At 38.7% G+C, this 22,500-nt stretch overlaps 1 protein-coding gene across 3 annotated transcripts in view; it reads right to left on the reverse strand.

Moving 5' to 3' along the window:
* The window catches only part of LOC138043270 (cytosolic purine 5'-nucleotidase-like), a 173,089-nt gene that overhangs the window by 51,669 nt on the left and 98,920 nt on the right, over window positions 1–22,500 (reverse strand). For all 3 annotated transcript variants that reach the window (XM_068889462.1, XM_068889463.1, XM_068889464.1), the window contains 7 exons: window positions 15,943–15,991; window positions 14,400–14,457; window positions 14,083–14,179; window positions 12,095–12,148; window positions 9,756–9,781; window positions 831–891; window positions 1–17 (listed from right to left, as the gene is read on the reverse strand). The exon at window positions 1–17 is cut by the window's left edge and continues 19 nt beyond it. In XM_068889462.1, the coding sequence (XP_068745563.1) occupies window positions 1–17; window positions 831–891; window positions 9,756–9,781; window positions 12,095–12,148; window positions 14,083–14,179; window positions 14,400–14,457; window positions 15,943–15,991 (362 nt within the window). The remainder of the gene's footprint in view (window positions 18–830; window positions 892–9,755; window positions 9,782–12,094; window positions 12,149–14,082; window positions 14,180–14,399; window positions 14,458–15,942; window positions 15,992–22,500) is intronic.

Below are 22,500 nucleotides of genomic sequence, written 5' to 3' on the forward strand. Positions count from 1 at the left end.
AAGAAGGACAGAATTTTCTAAAAAACAACAAAAAATATGATGATGATGATGATGATGATAATAATAATAACAAAACAGAAAAGGAAACTGAATAAAGTCGCCATGTCGTTATCAAGCACTAATAATGTCATGACAACTTTGAATGTAGCAGCACTAGCAGACTTACAGCCGTAGACACAAACAAATCTTAAAAAGCATCCACAACACTCTCTCCTGTCAATGTCTGTGAGAGTGTATCGTTGCAAAAAGTGTGCCATATAAATCTTTTTTTTTTAAATTGACCAAAATGAAGATGTTATGCTGTTGTTTTGGTGAAAGAGCACTTCACTATTAATAATATACAGGCAATCCAAAGATCTAAAAAAAATGAAACATAAAAGAAAGCATCATTTTAAAAAAATGGAAAGCCAATCCCTAAAACTAAACAAAGGAAGGACTGAGCTACTGAATAAAACAAAATACGATGGATGAGGATGGTTGACCATGATGGTCCTCCATGTATCACAGAAAAGACCCACCAAATGGCACAACACCAGGTACCAACCAACCAGCCACATCCATATATGTATTAATTAATGGCAAATTTGATAGCACAAAATCAGTGCGCATACCCAGGCAATATCTGTATACATACAATGTATTGATAGGGATTTCCAAAACAGAGGAAAGTCAGTAATATTGTAATAAGAAAATTACAATCTTGTGCTACACCATTCTCAGCTTCCCTGCAGATACTGAATTACTGAGGATGTGCTGCACTTCAATCTGGCAAAATCCACAAATAGCTCTACAAAGTGCCTCTAACAGACCCTAAGTGTCTCCACACTTACATCTGTGTATGAGTAACCACTGTTGGTCAGGATGAAGGTCTTGCGCCCACTCTTTCGCATTCTAAAAACCACAAGGAATGTCAAACCTGTGGCCTTACAATCATTCTCTACCTTAAAACCTGGGTAGACTAGAGAGCTTTTTGGAATAAGAGCAAAAGGTTTTGGGTGGATTTTTAAGGGCAACCTTTTTTCTCTCTGCTTCCGTGATCTATTGAAAAAACTTCAGCACCTTAATGCTCATTGGTTGATTTAAACTGGTAAGTTTAAACCTGGTAGCTGATGACAAATTATACCCTCACAAGTTAATAGCAATAAATCAACAAAAATTCTTAAATATCCTAACAAAAACAGACTGAAATAAATTACAATCAAATACACATAGATGACATTCACAAATCAGTAACTATTCACCTAAAAGATAGATAGTTTATTGACAAATACTTTGACAGCTGATTGGCTGAATTGCGTACATGTATTATTAAAATTTTACACAACACATAAAAAGGGATTTTAAAACTATAAATTATGCTACATTATTTTCCAGGCATGAGCTCATTCAAAATGTATTTCTAAAACGTTCTTTTTTCCATTTCTTTCTACCAAAGCGCTTTTTATGTCTAAGTGAATAAGTTTGTTTGTTTGCTGCGAGATAAAGTCTATGAAGTCGATTTTCCTCGTCATTTAAGATAGAATGAAATGTCTTGTTAAATACAGTTTGATTGTAATTTAATACTGTGGGAATTCCCGCTCTACTTTAGGCCTAAGAGTACTCAATACATGGGTAAATAATTATGGCTAAAGCTCTCTGATTTGCACTATTAGAACAAACAAACCAATTCAAAAAAACTTGAAGTAACAAACTTAAGAAGAATAGAATAGAAGTTGCTCATTAGCAACTTTTCCTTTTTTTAGTGTGATTCCCAGTGGAGATTGAAATTATATAAATGTTCTGGCAAATTCAAAGTTAGATAGGCCAGAAGAATGCAGGACAAGATTTTTGACTCCGTCAACGCAAACTTAAACAATACAATAATTTTTAAGTGCAAAAACGTCTGCTACATTGGCCTCGCAATTCAGTCAAAAATCTTCCTCAGTATTTTTCACACCAGGCCTGGAAGATTACTTGATGCGTTTTCATGTCTTCAAGGACACATAGCAAGACCACTTATGCCACAGAGGTGAAGAAACTAGAATTTCAAAGATATCTTAAAATATCTTAAAAGGTACAATAGTTACCAAGTGAATTATGGTGTATGTAAGAGATTTCAAGACCTTTCGACTCAAAACTAATGAACTGTGGAGGAACGTTCAATAAGTATTAGCATGTGGCATTCAGTTAATGAAGTCGTATGATTTACATGTAGTGCGAAGTTTGTTGTTACTTGTTTGGATTAGTCGAATATTGTTTTTGTGAAGAAGAACAATTGTGCAGGAAATACATTTCAAAACGTGAGAAGATTAAAGAAGAACAAAGAACGCCAAGGATGTTGAAGCTATTATGATTGAAATATGCCTCCTAAAGCCAATATTAACACATTTTTCGCCAAGCGTGACATGGCAATCAAATCACTGTATGACCACTTTCAAGAATTACAAGTTGCATACAGCATCAAACCAGAACTAGAAACCTTGGAGAAAGTTTACAAGGAAATTGAAACGAAATTTAGAACTGTAAAGAAGCAATTAGGCATAGTTTCTGACAAAATTATCGAGAATGGAATTATTTCCTGAAGATAAAGTGGTTGTGAAAGTGAATGAAAAAGTATTGAAGTTAAAGAAATCTATCTGAAATGTACGGCCAGTTTCGCAACATATCACAAGCATTATTCCGAAAAAGGGATGACCTTGGAAAACGAAGCATTGGCTGGAATTGGTGAAATGAACAGTGCATTAAAAGAAATGATGCAAGTATTGGAATGTAAAACAAATGATAAAAGTCATGGTTTAGAGAAAATTCCAGTGTCCTCATGGGATGGCAAAAGGTGGACATACAATACATGGAAACATGAATTTACTCTCTGATTTGATCTCCTGATTGGGATCTCATCTTTAAGTCCGTCACAAGTTCAACACAGATGGTTGATGGTCGACTGCAAGTGGGAATGGCCTGGGCGTTGACTGGACTGCCCAAAAGGAGCAATTTCGACAGAACAGAAGAAACATTCATCCACAAAAACTGCTACGAAGATATAGAAGCATAAATCGAAAAGTTGATAAAACAAGGATTCGTGACCAAAGTTCATCCACAGAAAATTAGTCACGCAGAGCCAGAGTGGTATTTGCCCTTACAGGCAGTTTTCACTCCTGACAGGTCCATCCAAATACGTCTCGTCTTCGATGCATCTGGCAAAGCTAGCTTTCATGAAAACCTATCCTTAAAAGACTACTTAACTACATAAACGACCCCACAACAAATCTCTTGGCCTGGAGATGGGAGAATGTCGCATACACCGGTGACATTTGAAAAATGTTTAACCAAGTGCTCATCCACCCTGATGACCAGGTGTACCACAGATTTCTATGGAGAAAGGAGGGGCAAGGTGATTGAATTTTGCAGACAAGCCCGCACCAGACATCAGTTGTGTCAACACCCTCGCAAAGTTGGCAGACAAAAAATTTCCAGAAATGGCAAATGAAATAAGAGAAAACTCTTGCGTGGACGACATAGGAGGAACAAAACATTGCGGAGAAGATGCGAAACACATTACAAAAGAGATTGACAAGATTCTTGCAAAAGGAAAATAATTTTAAAATCAAGGTATGGAATTCTAATCACAAATATGCTGACCAAACCAAAGAAAGGTTCAGCAGCTTCCTTAGGCACTAATGGGATAAATCTGAAGATACGATTTCATTTCCAAAACAGGAAATTGAGACCGTGAACAAAGGCTTAACCAAGAGAAACTCTCTGGCTTACGTAGCACAACACTGGGACCCAATGGGACTTGTGTCCCCAGTTTCCATCGAAACAAGATTTGCTTTGCAAGAGTTGTGGATTATGGGTTATAGTTGCGACAAGCCACTGCTGGAAGATCTTCAATGGAAATGGATGAAGTAAGTTCAAGTACTCAATGACATTCTCAAGTAAGAAACCAACCAAAAACTCAAGCCAGACTACAAAGCCATGTTGCCTGAAATTCATGGTTTTTGCGATGCAGGGGAGGAAGCATACGGTTCTGGCATCTGCCTACGCTGGAAACTCAAAGATAACATTAACGCCTTTGTTCCGATCCTGGTAAAGGCGTTTGTGGCACCATTAAAGAAGAAATCCATACCGCCCCTGGAATTGATGGCTTGTCTTCCGCTCGTTAAAATTTTCAGTATCACCATTGAAGCCTTAAAGTTTGCTAATATTGAAGAATGCAAGAATGTTTTCTGGATTGATTCCCGTACAGTTCCGTCTTGGATTAGAAATTTGTGTCAGCAAGAGTGGCAGAGATCCAAGAAACTGTGCATGTTAACAAGTTTAGATACATTTCCTCAAATCTCAATCCAGCCAACGCATCGACGAGAGGTATTAACTTGGGAAATTTGGAAAACTGGACAAAAGGCCCCACGTTCCTATTTATAGCATATGAGGAAATTCTATCAAATGAACATCAAAACCTAGAGTGTAGAGATGATCACATCTTGAAAAAAATGAAGGACATGACACCGTATAATCATCTCAGAAAGAAAGAGCAACACCCTAAGAGCGGTTGTGTTACAGCTCCGTTTGATTTTAAGCCAAGGAAGCCCACTCTGGAAAGTTTGTTAACAACATGCTCCTCATTCATGAAAGTTAGGAAAGTCCTTGCTTACGTTCTAAGATTTGTCCACAATTTACGCCAAAAGAGTAAAGAAAAAGGAGCAATATTGGTAGTAGAACTTCGAAGATCAGAGACTTTCCTGCACAAATGCGCTCAAGAAAACCTAGACAGAGAGGATGTTGAAAAGTCATTAACAGCGCAAAAAGACGACCAAGGGATCATGCATGCCCATGGACGATTAAAGAAAATTCGCACATTGCCAGCCAAAATGCGGAACCCGATCATCTTGCGGCACAACCACTGGATTGTACTCCTCCTTCTGAAACATCTGCGCAAAAAAAGAGCCCACTGTGGCTACAAGGGCCTCACTTACGAGTCAAGGAAAAAGTTTTGGACGATTAGCGTGCGGAGCACTGCAACACCTTACAAGAAATTGCAGTTTGTCAAAAGTTACAACAAAGACCTCTACAGCAGTTGATGGGCCAGCTCCCAAATATTTGTGCAGAAATTGACAAACCCAGCTTTCACCCGCACAGCGATAGACATGTTCGGACCAATACAGATTCGACTAAGTCGCAAGACATTGAAAGAAGCACAGATTATCATCTTTGCATGTATGACCTCAAGGGCTATTCACACAACATACACTTTTCTCATGGATCGTGGAATCAACTTTGCCGGAGCTCAGGAGTACTTAAGAGAAATTTGGAACCAAGCGCATATTACCAGAATTCAGAATACAGTAGCTGAAGAGTTTAACTGCCAATTTCATTAGGAATGGAATATCCCCAAAGCAAGCCACATGAATGGTGTTGTCGAAAGCTTAACAAAGTCAGTCTGCCAAGCAATGGACGCGAGTTTCAGAAGAACAATGGTGAACTTGGCTTGCTGAAGGAACCTACACGATTGACAGCCGTCCTTTGTACCCTAGTTCACATGACATTTGGAGAATCCACCTATAACTCCAAACGATTTAATCATTGGGCCTCACACGGCAATCCCCATTCCAGACCTTGGAAGACAGAGTTAACCCAAGGTATTTAGTGCGAGCAACCCACTAAAGAGTCCAAGGTTTTTGGGAATCATGGTTAAAGTACTATGCTCCAACACTCCTTCCCTGAAATAAATGGTACAAGTCGAGAAAAAATCTTCAACCTGGAGACTTGGTGCTTGAACAGGAAGCAATGCCAAGACAAAAATGGAAGATGGAGTTAGTGGAGAAAGTGTACTTAGGAACAGACGGGCTAGTTAGAAAGTCAAAGATAAAGAATGCATTTGGAACTTATGAAAGATCAATTCATAAACTATGCCTCATAGCGACCAAGCAAGAACTAGAGAATAAAACGAAAACAGTGCTTGGATCTGAAGATCTCCACACCATGGGGGAGCGATTGGCACTATTAGACCAAACAAACCAATTCAAAAGGACTTGAAGTAACAAAAAAGAATAGAAGAACAGAAGTTGCTCATTAGCAACTTTTCCTTTTTAAAGTGTGATTCCCAGTGGAGATCCCGTACGAAAATTCTGGGCGAGACGAGGGCAAGATTCGGGCCATAAAAAGTCTCGCTGATGAGCGATACACAGCGTGACGATAATCAGCCTGACAGGAGCGATAAAAATTGAACGATAAATGAGCGAGAATGGAGCGGGACATTTGTACTACTCTGACATTTGGACAATATTCTGAGCGATAAACGGGCGAGATTCAGGTCATAAAAAAACAAAACAATCACGCTAATGAACAATACATTTTTATAGGCGTGACGTTAGTTTACGGCTTATAATTTTGGGTGTTACGAAAACTATGACCTAAGACCTGGTCTTAACTTTCGTAGTACGAAAACTACAATCCTGCTCTTAGTTTTCGTATGAAAACTAAGGCACTTTGTTAATAGCGGTAATTACGGGAAAGAAACCCTCGAAAACTTACCGCTACTCAGAGATTTGGGCGCTGTATGTTGTTTCCTCACACGATTAAGTTTAAACAGACACAACACCATGAGAAGCTTGAATGTTGTGCGACCTTGCGCGACAGAAAAAAGGTGGCATTTATTGGCACGGAAACTAAAGATAGGGTCTTTCGGATAACGAGAAACTCTGTCTGTTAACCCTTTGGTTATAGCAGGAGTCCATGTCTTGGTTGTAACCACTAAAAATGTGATACGTACACGCATTTTGCTGTCAGCACACATCTTCCAGTTTCAAAACAAGTCCACAATGTACCTGTAAGTCACGCAAACAGTAAACGGATGCCCGTAGATGGTCAATTTTATTATGATGCCTGATAGGGGACTGAATAGTTTTACATGTAAGACATAAGTGATTTTCTGTAAGTTTCTCCATATTTGTCTGACTCACAAGCTTATTTCTCAGCTTATTACAATGAGGATATGAAGTATCATCTGTCAGGGGGTGCCAAGTGGAGAGTACATCGCGATATCCTGGTACTTTGACGCATTATTTATAAGAAACATTGAAATCAGTATAAACAGAAACAAAACAGGCCATAATTGAAATTATGCCTACTTTAATAGTGCCATTATAAATTATAAACTAGAAAATCCCCTGCCACTCCCCCCACCCTCAGACAGACAGTGCCACTGTTTTTTGTTTGCGTGACTTACGGCGACGTTGTGGACTTGTTTTGATACTGGAAGCAGAATAACAAATGTGTATCGACAAAATAATTCTTGTATCACATTTTTAGTGGTTACAACCAAAGGGTTAACAGACTGAGTTTATCCTTATTCGAAATATCCTATCTTTAGTTTCCGTGCCCATAAGTGACATAAGTACGACCGAGACCAACTACAGTAAACATGACCCTTGTCATCATTGCGTGGACAGTCATGTAAGACAGAAACATGTTTCAGTTTAAGGTAACTTAAATAAAAAGAATGTACCAGCTTTTAGCATAGAACAAAATGCGACTGAAGTCATTTAAAGTGTCCATAATAAGGTAGGCATGTTAGTAGCCAGGTTTCCACAGTGATCTGTGATCAGATAGCGAGGTGTTCGTTTCTAGTTTCTCATTTATTTTAAATCTTCATACATTGTTTAAAATCTATTTCATAAAAGAGAGAATTGTTTCCAGCAATATGAATTAGAGCAAAAAAAATAAACCCACTAAACTTTGTCGACAGCGCAGGCGTCCATGTCTCGTTACGTGTGACCATTGTCTGGCCCTCCAATAGGCGATGTTCTTTTTTTCACAGCTCACCTGTACATGTCACACAAGCATCCTTTTTTGGTTCCGGGCATTTGCTGGCTTTGTTGTTGTTGTCTCTGCTGTTGGATAGGAAGTTTGACACAACGTTTTCGACATTTGCTTTGCTCTCTTCTTCACTGTCCTCTGTACCACCTCCAATGACAATTTGGGAAGAATTAACAACAACCTTTGGCTTAGTGCAGGGCTTTCCTGATAAGAATTCATTGACTTTGTTGAAGAACGCCGGCTTCTTCTTCGGAGTTCCGTTTCCTGTCTTCCCGCATTCATCTTTGTAGGCAAGATATGCGCTTACCAAAGTTTGTATTCTTGTTTTATGGCCGTCTTTGTCCCTGTCCTCGTAGCCCGCTGCCCGTAGAAATGTGCTGATTTCTTGCCATATAGGCTTCTTTCTTGTACAGGATAATAGTTTTGTCTGTATATTTTCGTCCCCCCACTTCTGAAGTAACAACATGGTCTCTCTGTTCTCCCAAACTCTGCCGCGAGGTTTTTTAACGGCTGCCATTTTGGATGCGCAAACGTTAAACAACCTCGTCAAGGTAGTTTTTTAAACATGGTTTTAGACATGTTTTGTTAAACGTGCCCGTGGTGTGAACAGGCAGTTTAATAAAACAAGTTTATTAAAACAGGATTGAAACACGTTTAAGCTTTGGTGTGAACGGGGTATTAGTTTAGTTACTAACACCCTATGGTCAATCAAATCGAAAGCTTTCCTGCAGTCAAATATTATAGCTCTACCAGTTACTCAATTTCCATCTGTCCCCTTCGCCCAGTTGTGGATAATATGGATCAGCGCTTGGGTAGTTGAAGATTTAGGCACTGGGCCATACAGCCTTGGATCTACCATCTTCAGAACTGCTGGCTTTACAAAATCACACACAACACAGTCCCCTGCAACTTTCAATAGACACGCTGCTAAGGAGATTAGTCTGAGGTCTTTCTTGAGATCTTCCACTTGCTTCTTCTTAGGCAGAGGTGTAACATCCGCAAGTTTCCACACGTGGGCTAAGCGCTGTTCATTGAGTAACACATTTATGAAATGCAAGTAGTGCAGCATACTCTGAGTAGCCAATTAGGGATCTTGTCCGAACCGCTTGCTTTCGTTGGATTTAATTTTGACAGCATTGCTAGAATGCAAGACTGACACCTCTGATAATACTGGAAGTCCCCCAGAGGGTGTGGCACTCTATACTCCTCTAGTGGCTCTGAAAGAACTGCATTAATCACTTCCGCCAATTGTTGGGTCGATAGATCGTTCAATTCTTCTATCTGAATGCTGTTCTTCAAGTTGCCCAAGTGGCACTGGGCTCCACACAAACGTTAATTTTTGCGACCTCTCAGTTGGGCTACACCAGACCAGATCGGACAATAGGCCACTTTCACAAATACCATTGTGATAATACTCTCTCTTTGCCCTCCAAAATTTTGCATAAGAATTGTTTCTAGTTTCTCTTAGGGTTTACAATGGTCCCAAGAGAAAATAAAAACAATGCTTATACAAATTTTGGAAGACAGACAAAGAGTATTATGGTATTTTTGAAAGTGGCCTATGGCGTTCAGCTTGCAAGTCAAATGTTACTTGCTGTTTATTGCAAGCATTGTGCCCAGTGTAAGCGACTGTATTTGGATTGTTTGCCCTGTACATGTAGGAGATTTGGGGCACACTTTTGCTTTCGGTGGAACTATTGCATCATGATTTAGGTATCTAATTATTGAGATATAGTACCTTGCTTGAGAAGGCATGCAATTTATGACAACCCAAGAAACCTCACTTCCCGATACACATAGTTTATACACAAATCACTTAAAATTAAGACAGTAATCAAGATGTAAAGTCTCCAGTCCCAAAGATGCCCATGATTTGTTGATAACAATTACATCTTTAAGTAACTGGGTCATCATTTATTCCATCAACCTCAACTGCAAGACCAAGATGTTTTTATACTTACCTACTCAAAAGCTGAGGCAACTTGGGCTAAAATATTCATAAAAGAAAATTGCTTACCATGAGTTAAAAGAAAATGCTTGTTTAGTTTCAGCCTTAAAAGGACACGAACCCTACACACTATAGATTACAATTTGTTGCAGAGTCGAGTTCGACTAACATCATAAGTAAATCTCATCTAAGGCGCACAGTCAACGCCTAACTTAAACCCTCCAGCACTGTTTTACTGTTTTAAAAAGATCACACAGGCAATGTAATATTTAACTGACACTACGTTTGTAAAAAGACATTGCTAAATAATAAGACATATGATCTTTTATCTCATGATGAAGTCACCCAAGGACATGATTGCTCTGGTGCCAGGGAAGACAGCATACAGGATTCCCTGAGAATGTGATAAATTGTACAATGGCGAGAAGTGTAAACTATGCAGGACAGAATAAAGGAGCGCAAGAGGTAGGCTTAGCTACATGTACATAATTCCAGAATTTTTTTGGGAATTTTAGACATCAAAAAGAATTTTAGAAACTCTCGGGATTTTTAGAAAAAAAATCGACAATTTCAAGAATTTTAGAGCGATTTGAACTTTCACCTGACGTGTTGGAAACTTTTCACAGGCAAAACCGTTGACAAAACATGTTTTTTTTTTTTGTATTCCGACCTACCAGGAGCGGGGTCAGTCCATTCATATCCATTCCTTATCAGCGATTATTCACCAAAAGGCGTCCTACAGTGCATCAGTAAGCAGTGGTTTCTCACTGAATTATAAGAACTGAAATTTATAAGAATCTTCAGGAATTTTAGAGAGTTCTTGGAGAACTGTAGAAATTTCTAAAAGAAATTTAGAGCTTTTGTTTGGGAAATTCCGGAAAGAATTTTAGACAATTTTTCGGGAATTATGTAGCTACATTGTAAGCCTAACAAGATGGATGCACCCAGACATCTGCTGTTTCAGAGCACACTAATAAGACCGAATTACGATTTCACCCGAAAGCCTGTTCGTCCGACGCAGATTCGCCCGAAGCTAAGGATGATTCGCCCGATGATACCAATCAATGACACTAACAAAATTAGGACAGGGAACGTGAATGTCGCTTGTTAATTTTTCGATTCCTCGCGAAAGATTCCTTATTCACTTTTCGCCGGTTTGATAGAAAGTGCCATCAAATGTTCCGATGAAGTAATTAACAGGGCTCGAAATTAACTTTTTTGCCCAGGTGTCAGCTGGCAACTAATGGGAAAATTTTGGTCGCCAACTTACTTAATATATGACTTACGTAAGAACAATGATTTTAAATGTTACTTTGCATGCAAGGAAAGTCATACCGGTAATTATTAAACAGCCAGAAAAAAAAACTGCGAAGTTGCGTGTATTTCTCGAACTATCGTAGGTAGTTTAAAATTCTCCTTTATTTATTGGTTTCATCTTATGATTGTTGTTATGTACCAGTTTAAGTCAATTAAATATCATCGGGCAAATCATCTGTAGTTCCTGGCGAATCTCTGTCAGGCGAACAGGCTTTCGGGCGAAACATCCGATAACAATAAGACCAACCACAACCCACTTTGGAACGAGGAAAGTTTGTTGTAACCATATTGAATTGGCGTTATTCACTGGCAACTTAACACTAAACTACATTACAACAAGATGACTGCCACATTAAAGAGTAACTAAATAACTGTTATTACAGTTGAGCCCACCTCTCAGCAGTGTTTGGTTTAGAAGGCGTGCAAACAAGCTTTCAGGGTCAAAATAATAAATTCTTATTGAAGGACTGTGTGGTTTCTTTCTTGATTTTGGACTGTTTCTTTCACTTTTTTTTTTTCGAGTAATCTGAGTTTTGTCTGGCCTAATTTTATTGTGCAAAGTATGGCAAGGCACTGTACAGGGAAGATATCACTGATGTTAGCTATCGTCATTAGTGTATCAACCAGAGCCTCATTGGTGGTCAAAACAAAGGGTCTTTTGTTTGTGTGGTTGGCACATTTGAATAACAAAGGCAATGTTTGTAAAAAAATGTCTTCCCTATAGCATATGGATGCGTTAACCAAAGTAACAACTCCAAATACGCGAAACTATCGAGGATATGCAGCTTCCATTAAACAACAGTACTGTAGTTTCTCTACTGAGAAAAACCTAAATTCTCATTATTCATTTCACATTTCTTGCACTAAATCTTGTGAGACAAATGATCATACATCTTATCATTAATTTAATTTAAGTTTAATATTTACCACCATGATGACCAATATTACCTCTTTTACAATAAAATGTTGCTGGTTGAAAAGTAAGTTAAAGTACACTTCACACAGACAGATTGGAAGGGCTCCCTCTAAACTAACCTCTCTGACAATATATGTCTCAAGATTTTCCACAGTCAGTTGCTTGAGTGTACCCTACATATTTATCGCAAAAGAACAAGGAAACAGACACAATGAATTCCTACATGTAGGTAATAACTTTATTTTCTGTAACTACTATTAAAAAGTACAGTACCCCCTTCAAAACTGGAAGAACCACATTAATTTGAAAGCAGTTTCAATTTTAATTATTATTATCAGAAAAGATCCAAGTCCAAGTCTGAGCACCGCCTGGACCTGGGTTTTTTTCCTTTTTTTTTTTTTTTTTTGTGGGGGGGAAAGAGGGGTTTTACTTGGACAGAGTTACATTGTACTTAACTGAACTATAATAAATTTATAAATTATGGTTACCAACTACTGTTGCTTGCCTCTGGCCAGTTATGATTCTTAAAAGTTGTTGCTGGGTGTTCTGTTCTGTTGTGATAAGTGTTTCAATGGCCCTGAAAAGCCCATATGGGGAGTGGTCAATTATTAATTTAAACGTATGTACATGTATTGTATTGCATTGTATTTCTAAAACCAAAAGGTCATCATTACTGAATGCTAAGGTTTGCAGAGCTGAAATTATAGACTGCTGTGGCTGTGCAGAAATCAGAATCAAGTTAAGTTGGCCCGTAAAGTAGATAGGTCTTGCAAGAAGAACAAGTTGCACATGGTTTTCGTTCAGAATGCCTAGAGCTGTCACATAGTGATGGCACACAGATACATATTGCTTCCTGAGGAGCAAGAGGATGTCTGGGATGATTGGATTCATTTCAAAACCTCGACAAGATTAGACATGTACAATGCAGTATAATGAGCAAGCTCCAATCCAAAAGAAAGCAATCTACTTGACTGCAACAAATTTTCTTTCAGTCCATGGAAAAGTGCTCTGCTTATAGTACCTTTCATCAAGATTATGCTTAAAGGATCCTGTTGACAAAAGTATGTGCGAGTTGGCAGGTCATGTGCAGACGAGATATTTATCCTTTCAGATTCTTGTTGAAAAACAATTACACATTTTGTGTAATTTTAAAAAGAATAAAGATTACATTGCTGCTTCAAATTAATTTAAATGTTTTCGACTTCAGTGCACTGCTTGTTTGATTTGTCACACACTGACAGACATGGTTCCAGTTATCCTGGGTAAAAATATGGCGAGAATGACCTGACAGGAAATGAAACTTTCTTCAAGTTAGAGTGAGATTTGAGTTATCAAAGGAAAAATTGCGGTAAATGTATGACAGAAATCCAGGGGAAATTGATTTTGATTCAAGTTAGTCTGAGGTTCGGGTTAGCAAGGGATCGAGTTATAATTTTGGGAGTCGACTGTACTGGTACTGGCATCAGTAGTTAACTTTCTATACTTTGTGCACCAGACGCCACTATGAAAAATTCAACAGTACAGTCCTGTGCAAAAGTAATTTTGCACCACCAGGAGTAAGGAAAAATAAGTATCAAAATAGTGTACAAGTGACAATTATAATTTATGGTAGTGACCTGGAAAAAGTACATGTAGCTACATGTAGGATCCTCTTCCTGTGTTGGAAGTACAATTAGAGCTTATGCCAGGCCAAATCGATGATGAGATCAATCAAAGGATTGGCAAAGCAGGAAGGTTATTCTGGGCTCTGCAGAACACATGGCCAACAGATCAGCTTTCACAGCAAGCTGGTCTTTTACAGATTGTTTACTGCCAGTTCTGAGCAAAAAAACGAAGCTAAAATGAGGTATGCACAGTGACCTGTCTTTCGGGGAAAAGGAAACTTCTTTGGCTGGGTCATTTGTCCAGAATGACCAGAAGAGGCAAAAGAAAAACAAGAGAGTAAACTATCGTGGAAGACTAATACAATACATATTGAAGATGGTGATATCAAAGGTGGCCTAAAGCTTTAACTTTGCCCAAACTATCTTCCAACTATTTTAGAGCATGGGACTCGACAGTAATATGCACAAGTTTCACTATCTTAGTAAGCTTTAATCTTCTTCACCTTGTCATGAACCCAGTCAACTGCTGCTCGAACATCCTGGTGTATACTCTTGTATGTCAACAGCAATTCATCAAAACTTAGTACACCGTTCCTAGTTCTGTTGGTAAGAATACAAGCACGTTTAAATTACTACCACCAAGGTCACACCAACAAAAAGCAAAGTGTTCAGGATGCCATCTTGAAATGTCAAATTTCCCTATTTTTATTCCACCAAAAAATACTAATTATATTCACATCATTATACATGTATGTGGCAGTTCGATTCATTGGAAATCAGATTAAGAATACAGTTAACAGTTTATCAACAAAGCACAAACCTTTTGAAGTCTGGACTTTTGTCAAAGTAATCCACTAAACAAGCCAGGAGATTTGTTTCTACGAATGTTCAACACAATATGAGAATGACTTTGTTACAGTTGTTAACATTTTTCCTTTGTCTTATAGACATTATCACAGTCAAAACTGAAGGAGAGAAAAAAACAAACTACAACATTAATGTAGTTTGAAAAATTGTTAACCAAGGAGAATTTTTAACTACAACTTAGTATACTATAGGTGTACACTACGACTGAAGTGACTAATTTCAGAAGAAAAGTGAAACAATATTCTGGTTTTATCCAACAAGTTTAGTTAATAATTAAAAGGAACATGTAAATTAACCACCAAAAGAAAGGTTGTGAGATGATGTTTCAAGCCTTAGCATATATTTTATATTATTCTGAGGAATTGTGGCTGCGCCTCGTGAGTCCACAACATTTTGACCACTGTGATGACGAATATCGTTGTCCATAAGTGTACAGACAATGCTGAACCACTTTCGATTTGTTAAATTTTTAGTAGAGATTTTTTCATTGTTAAATTCGCTATCCCCACCGAATCAATGAATGTTTTTCATTCAATTTCCTAGATTAATTAAAAATTGTTCCACTAATCAACTGAGGCTGATCAATTTATAATAGCTGACATGAAAACCATTATTCATGATTACATTCAGGTGAAGACTTAATGCTTTACTTATTAAAAATCTGTATAATTATATCACCTATTGCAGTATCACAAACCTTGAACCATGTTCTTAAATTAAGGGCCCACATGCAGACAGATTTTTCACAAGTTGCTAAGGAAGTGAAATGATACTTCCGGTAACTGATGTCATCATATTGTGGGCCAACCAGAAAACACACTCACCGACCTGGAAAATTTTACAACAATCTCCTAATTGTTGTTTGCATTGAAGGTTTTTCCTCGCCCTTCCTTGCGCTCGTTCTCAGATCAATTGTGCACGCAACAAAAAACAAACTGACTTCCCGTTTGAGAAAAACCTAAATTTCCGGCGGTCTTTAAATTGAATTGAATTTTTTTTTAAATGGCACCTTTCACGCCAAATACAGAATACAGCTAAGCAATGATTTTTTCAAATCATCTTTCTTGAAAATGTTATAGGTATTTCAGCATTATTTATCTCTTGAAAAAGAACAATTTTCAAAATAAAAAGAAAGCCATGTTTAATTCGCTGGATTCAAAAACAAATACAAATTATCAAACCACTGACTGAAATTAACACTCTGGATTGTGTAGCGCATAGACAAATTTAGAGTTTTCTTTTATTGGTCATGTGACCATGGGCATGATGACATCATATTTAGGGTCATTGGTTTACAAAAGTTGGAAATTGACCAAAAAAATGCCAAATTCTCTGGAATTATTTAACCATTACATCCTTAGCAACGCACCCTAAACAACACACCAGTAGAATACATGTTAAAATACAATGTACATGTTGAAAAACCAAATATAAGCAAACTAAAGCGGGGGCAACAAAATCATTATCACGGTAGCAGTGACAGTAAAATTCTTTACCTGGCAAATTAAATAAGGTATTCAAAATGTAGTATCTTGAAGAGTCTGCCTGCAAATGAGACAAAAATCATGTAAAGCAGCCTGCCCTCTCATGAAGTTGCTCTTTTGTCTCACAGGAGTATCCCATTCCTCAGTGTTTTGAAAGGCCTTTCAAGTATTATTATTATTATTATTATTATTATTATTATTATTATTATTATTATTAATCATAAGAAACTGTTGCAAACACTGCTAAAGAGTGCTCAATACACGTTTGTGTAGAGTGGTGTATAGAACTAAATGACTAAATGAAAATACATGACTAAATGAAATAGAATTAAATGACTAAATGAAAATACACAAGATTCCCTGCGACTCTGAGTTTCGAGCGTATGCACTCATCAGGAAGATTTAATGAAGAACAGACTTAATTATTAGCTAGCTATATATACATGTTTACGATGAGTAGAACAATGGGGTTCTGATTACAATGGGTGAGAAAGGCGGCACTGGGGGTGTGGTGTAAGACTGGCTGAGCTAAAACAAGCGCAATACAATAGCTGTGTAAGATAAGCGTTAATTGTTCTTGAGATAAAACTTGTTTTCACGCCTGTTTTCTATCCCATTCCTCAGTGTGATTCACAGGGAATTATGTAATGAAGAACAGACTTAATTATTAGCTAGCTATATATACATGTTTACGATGAGTAGAACAATGGGGTTCTGATTACAATGGGTGAGAAAGGCGGCACTGGGGGTGTGGTGTAAGACTGGCTGAGCTAAAACAAGCGCAATACAATAGCTGTGTAAGATAAGCGTCAATTGTTCTTGAGATAAAACTTGTTTTCACGCCTGTTTTCTATCCCATTCCTCAGTGTGATTCACAGGGAATAGTATTTTCATTTAGTCATTTAATTCTATTATCATTATCATTATCATTATTATTATTATTAGGCATTGGTGACATTGGTGAGGTGCCACACCGTATGATAGGGAAGTCAATTCTCAAAGCTGTTGGAGACGATATCCAGGAGGCCACGGGACCACTACAAGCATGTGTAGGACACGAAGCTGGTTTGCGAAGCGGCTGTTCATGCCATGAAAGAGATTATGTCACCAGAGGAAACTGAAGCAGTATTACTGGTAGATGCCAATAATGCGTTTAATAACACAATACAGCAACAAGCTACCCTGGACAACATTGGAGTGATTTGCCCTGCAATATCGATAGTGCTGAACAATACCTATCAAATCCCAGTAAGGTTAATAATAATTGTAACTGGAGGAGAAGAAATTGAATCATCGGAAGGAATCAGTCAGGGAGATCACCTTGTGATGGCAATGTTTGATCTTGCAGTAACACCTTTAATTCAACGATTAAGGTCACATGAACCGAGTGTAAAACAAGCCTAGTTCACTGATGATTCTACAGGTGGTGGAGAGATTAATCCATTAGGAAGATAGTGGCAGTGTCTATCAACTGCAGGTCACAGATGGGATTCTATCCAAACGCAAGTAAAACACATCTCATTGTTAAACCACAGTTCCAGGTAGAGGCAATTAAGGTCTTTAAAGGAGCGGGAATTAAAGTAACAACCGAAGGACATGAGATGCTTGGCTCAATGATTGGTGCAACATTGTTTGCTGAAGAATATACATCACACAAAGTCAAAGACTTTGTTGAGGAAACTGAGAATCTCTCGCAGATAGCAGAATGTTATCCACAATCTGCGTATGCTGCCTTTACCAATTGTATTATGGGAAAATGGCGTTACATAATGCGAACACTGACACTCAGCCAAAAGATGAGATCACTCAAACTTTTATTATATTGAAAAATTCATTAATTAAAGTAATTTATGCATTAGGTTTGACACATGAGAAGGTTGTTTATTACAAGGTTTTATCAGCCTGGGTCTTTCAGACTGAACGCCTTTGCTCTGGACTGGTCCATAGATATTAGCTTCTTATGCCCTCCTGTCTGTTTAACCTCCATAGTTGTTTTCATCCAAGCTTCTGTTGCAGCCGGTTCCACTTTGGAATTTCGCCTGTTGTTGGCCGCGCCTATGTTTTCATTGGTCTCCTGGAGTCGTTTTGTCCATTGGGGGGATTTTTTCCTCCAGATGTTCCAGTTCTTTTCGACAAAAGCCTTTTTTAGTTTTTTACTGTACATTATGCTCTACCTTTCGTTTTTGCTGCATGCTTTCATTTGGGTTATACAGCCTAGGGACTGAGTTTGTTATGTCTCGTTATTTGTTGTTCTTTATGATTTAAGTTTTTTGTTTATTTGGGGGTAGTGTCCCTGTGGGCCTTGGTGGGTTTGTTCTGTTTAGGTATGCGCTGAGTATTGACTTTATGAACCATGCTGTGCGAGCGTGACCTAAACGACCTTGACATTCACCCTCAGTGGTTTTCTGATGTGTAGCTGCACAGCCTCTAGTTTGTGTTTTATGCTGTAAAGTTTTCGTTTGGGTTGCATAGGCTCGGGGTCTCTGTTAGTCATTCTCGATCGCTGAGTTATCTTTCGTTTAGTGTGTTGATATTGAGCGATAGCTTGGCCTTGATGCCCTCGCGTTTTTGACGATTATGTCTCTATGCTGTTCTTGATTCCTATGTCGTTAGCTTAGCCGTGTATGATTTTATAGTTTTTAGTATTGTTACCCCTGACGAGTTTCCTATGTCTCTTTATGCACTCATCTTCATGTACGATGTTTTTGATAACATGGCTATTGAATGGCCCTTGATATTCACCCTTGGTGGGTTTGTTGTCTACGCACACTTCTATAGTATTGATGTTCACTGATGACCAATGCATTTATAGCTTGGGCTAGAGGCCCTTTATAATCGCCCTCAGTGGCTTTGTTGCATCTAGGTACATACGTACATATAAAATATTGCTGTTCATGAACAATTTGTTTATAGCATGGGCTGAAGGCCCCTGATACATGATCACCCTTGGTGGGTTTGTTGTGTCCAGGTATACATGAAGCTTTGATATTCGTGAGCAATGCGTTCATACCATGGGCGGGAGGCCCTTGATAATCACCCTTGGTGGGTTTGTTGTGTTCAGGTACACAGGATGTATTGATGTTCAAGAACTATGCATTTACAGCATGGGATTCAGGTCCTTGTCGTTCAACCTCGGTGGGTCTGTTGTGTCTCGTATTGCTGCCCTTGACCGATGCTATAGTGGGCTAGAGGTCCTTAATAGTCACCCTTGTTGGGTTTTTCGTGTCTAGGTAAGTACTTATGTCCTTCTGTTATCCTTTCATAGCATTTTCTTAAGGCTTTGATTATTCCATTTATACAGTACTGTGCAAAAGTAATGTATTTCGTCGAATTTCGTGCTTTGTTCTCAACGAAATTTCGGCGAAATTTTATCGAACTTTCGCTTTGGAGACATGCGAAATTTCCTCTAGGTTGAGCGAAATTTCGAAAGGTCTAACGAAATTTCGCCGAATTTCCCTCAGGAGAAGTGCGAAATTTCGTTTTGCTTTGGCGAAATTTCGGAAAGTGTGACGAAATTTCGCCGAATCTTCCCTCTGGAGGTGTGCGAAATTTCGAAAGGAGAGACGAAAATTTCGTTCAAAATGCGTACGAAATTTTGAAAGGTGAGACGAATCTTCTTTCAAAATGCGTGCAAAATTTCGTTTTGCCAGAGAGAGCTACAGTAAGTTTCGACGTTGGTAGTGTGATGGCTGCCCTGATCTTGGCCTACAGATGTAGGTCTTGAACATAAATACGCATGTATCATATCATATTTCGCAGTTTTCGAATTGTCGTTAACTGCGAATAGTTCGTAGTTATGAGAACATGGAACGACCTGCAACCACCTCAAAAGATTCAACATGCAAACAATCGAATGCCTCTTTTGCAAACAATCGAATGCCTCTTTAAACAAGCGAGATGACAATACGTCACGCATATGAAATACGTGACCTGAATAAAACCTCCAGCTCCCCCTAGAATCTTATTGTCAACCACAATCAACCACGAGAAACGTCCAGGTAAAATATATAATAATAATGTTGTCTAGGTGGTTGTTCAATTTTTTGAGGTGGTTGTAATGCACTAGTCATTTGTTTCCCCCACCCCCCGACCCCCGGGGATAGTGGGGACATATGGGGAAATTACGCCACAATTACGCCTCTAGGGGGTAGGGAAATTACAAGATTTTCGTTCCTCTGCCCTACCCCTCTAGGGATATACAGGGGTAAATTCTTACCTAGGAGGACTGGGACTGAAAAGAAACGAAGAGCAATGGTAATGAGTATTTTCACACGTGCAAAATCAATATGGCGGCGGGAGAAGTAAAAAAGGTAAGACTCCGCTTTGTGGTTTTAATTTATCGCATTTTAGCACTATTTTTATGTCATCAATCATGTATTCAATCATTTGCTTATTGTTTTATTGGTGTTTGGAACTCATTTACATCAAAATAACCGTGACAAATAACAGGTATTATTGAATTTCTGTCATGCTTGACCTCGCTTGAAATCGGAAGGACACCCCCAGAAGTCTGGTTTTGCCCAGAGTGCAAACTACAGCAGTAAAAAATAAAAGAACAGCAATCATGTCTAAACTTTTTCTTTATTGGTCGCTTATTCCTGTCTTGTTCCTATCCTTTTTTTTTTGTTTCGTTCCTTATATAGTTCATGTGGCACACACAAATGGCAAGAACTGTATATTTATTGTGGTAATCTCCCTAACATTTCCTTGATGACTCAGAATCTTTTAGGAACAGAGGGGTGGGGGAATTACGTGTGTTTGTCTGCTCTAGTCCCCAGTGGAAATACACCTACTTTACAACCATTCAAATGTAATTTCCCGACCCATCCCCGGGGGTCAAGGGGTGGGGGAAACAAATGACTAGTGCATAAGTCATTCCATGTTTTAGTAATGAAGGGGTAGTTTCTAAAGAAACTGTGGTGCTGCGTCGGTGGGGAAGTAGTATACAAAAATTTGGTTTTATCAACGGAGTTGATAATGTAAATTGGCCACCGTACAGAGATTCTAAAAGCTGACGTTTCGAGCGTTAGCCCTTCGTCAGAGCGAATCGAGGGATTATGGGTTACGTGTAGTTTTTATAGTAGAGTAGGAGCTACGCTATTGGTGGTAACATGGCAACGTGAAAAATAGGAATATATTAGTTAAATGAAAAGCGTTCGTTAATACCGTGAGGATTAAGGGTGCCGATTTGAAAGATGAATTTTTGTTCCAGATTCTTGCGGCTTTCCGTCGTACCTAGATGTAGGGAAAGGCCGCAGATAGCCATGTGTTTTTTGGAGTGGTTAGGCAGATTAAAATGGCGAGCGACTGGCTTGGATGCATCCTTGTCATTCTTCTCAACATCGCGAAGGTGTTCGCGGAATCGGTCACCTAGTCGTCTACCTGTCTCACCAATGTATAATTTATTGCATAACGTGCAGGTTATGCAATAAATGACATTTGCGGAGGTACATGTGAAACGATCGGTGATCTTAACAGATCGCTTAGGTCCCGATATCTTGCTAGTGTTAACAATGAAAAGACAAGTTTTGCATCGTGAGCGCGCGCATTTGAAAGTGCCGGGTTGCTCGTTAGTTTTGAGCGCGCTTCTAACTAAAAAGTTGCCTACGTTTTTGTCACGTTTGAATGAAATAAGTGGAGGTTGCGAAAAGATTCTACCCGTCTCGGGATCATTTTGGAGTAATTTAAAATTACTAAGAATGATGCTTTTGACTGCGTGATTATGAGGATGGAAAGTGAGGGTGAATGGAATTCTGTCATTGTTATCTTTTTGTGACGTTTGTAGTGATGACTGTCGATCAAATTGTTGGGCGCGATGATGGCCCGCTTTGACCACAGAGGCAGGATAGCCACGTTTTTCGAAGAACTGGCACAACTCCTCTGATTTGCTGGAAAAATCGGAGTCATCACTACATAGACGTCGAAGTCTGAGAAATTGAGAATAAGGGATGGAGTTCTTGACATGTGATGGATGTGACGATGAATACAACAAATAACTGTGTGAATCAGTAGGTTTGTAGTGCACACTAGTACATAGCACGTTGCCTCTAATAGAAACGTTGATATCTAGAAAAGCCAATGAAGTTTCCGAAATTTCCCAGGTATATTTAAGAGCCGGATGAAAAGAGTTGACGGAGGTTATAAATTGATCGAGTTCTTCTTTGCTGGATGAAATAGCGCCGATGCAGTCGTCGATGTAACGGCCGTAGAGTTCAGGTTTGGGGCCGTTGTACTGACTAAAAAATTGGTGTTCAACATATCCTACAAAAAGATTGGCATAGCTAGGTCCCATTCTTGTGCCCATCGCTACACCATTAATTTGTTTGTAATAGTTGCCGGCGAATGAAAAACAATTAAGCGTTAAAACTAGTTCGGCAAGGCGGAGGAGCGTTTCCGAGCTACGTTCTTTGACAGTGCGTTGATCGAAAAAGTGTTTAAGTGCTTGAAGACCTTCGCTATTAGGAATGACTGTGTATAGAGATGTAATGTCCATGGTGAAAATAAGTTTGTCTTGGCCGGAGAAATTGAAATCGCGGAAAATTTGTAGTGCGTGTGTACTGTCTTTAATGT

Source organism: Montipora capricornis, chromosome 3, assembly GCF_036669925.1.
Source record: "Montipora capricornis isolate CH-2021 chromosome 3, ASM3666992v2, whole genome shotgun sequence".
NCBI lineage: Eukaryota > Metazoa > Cnidaria > Anthozoa > Scleractinia > Acroporidae > Montipora > Montipora capricornis.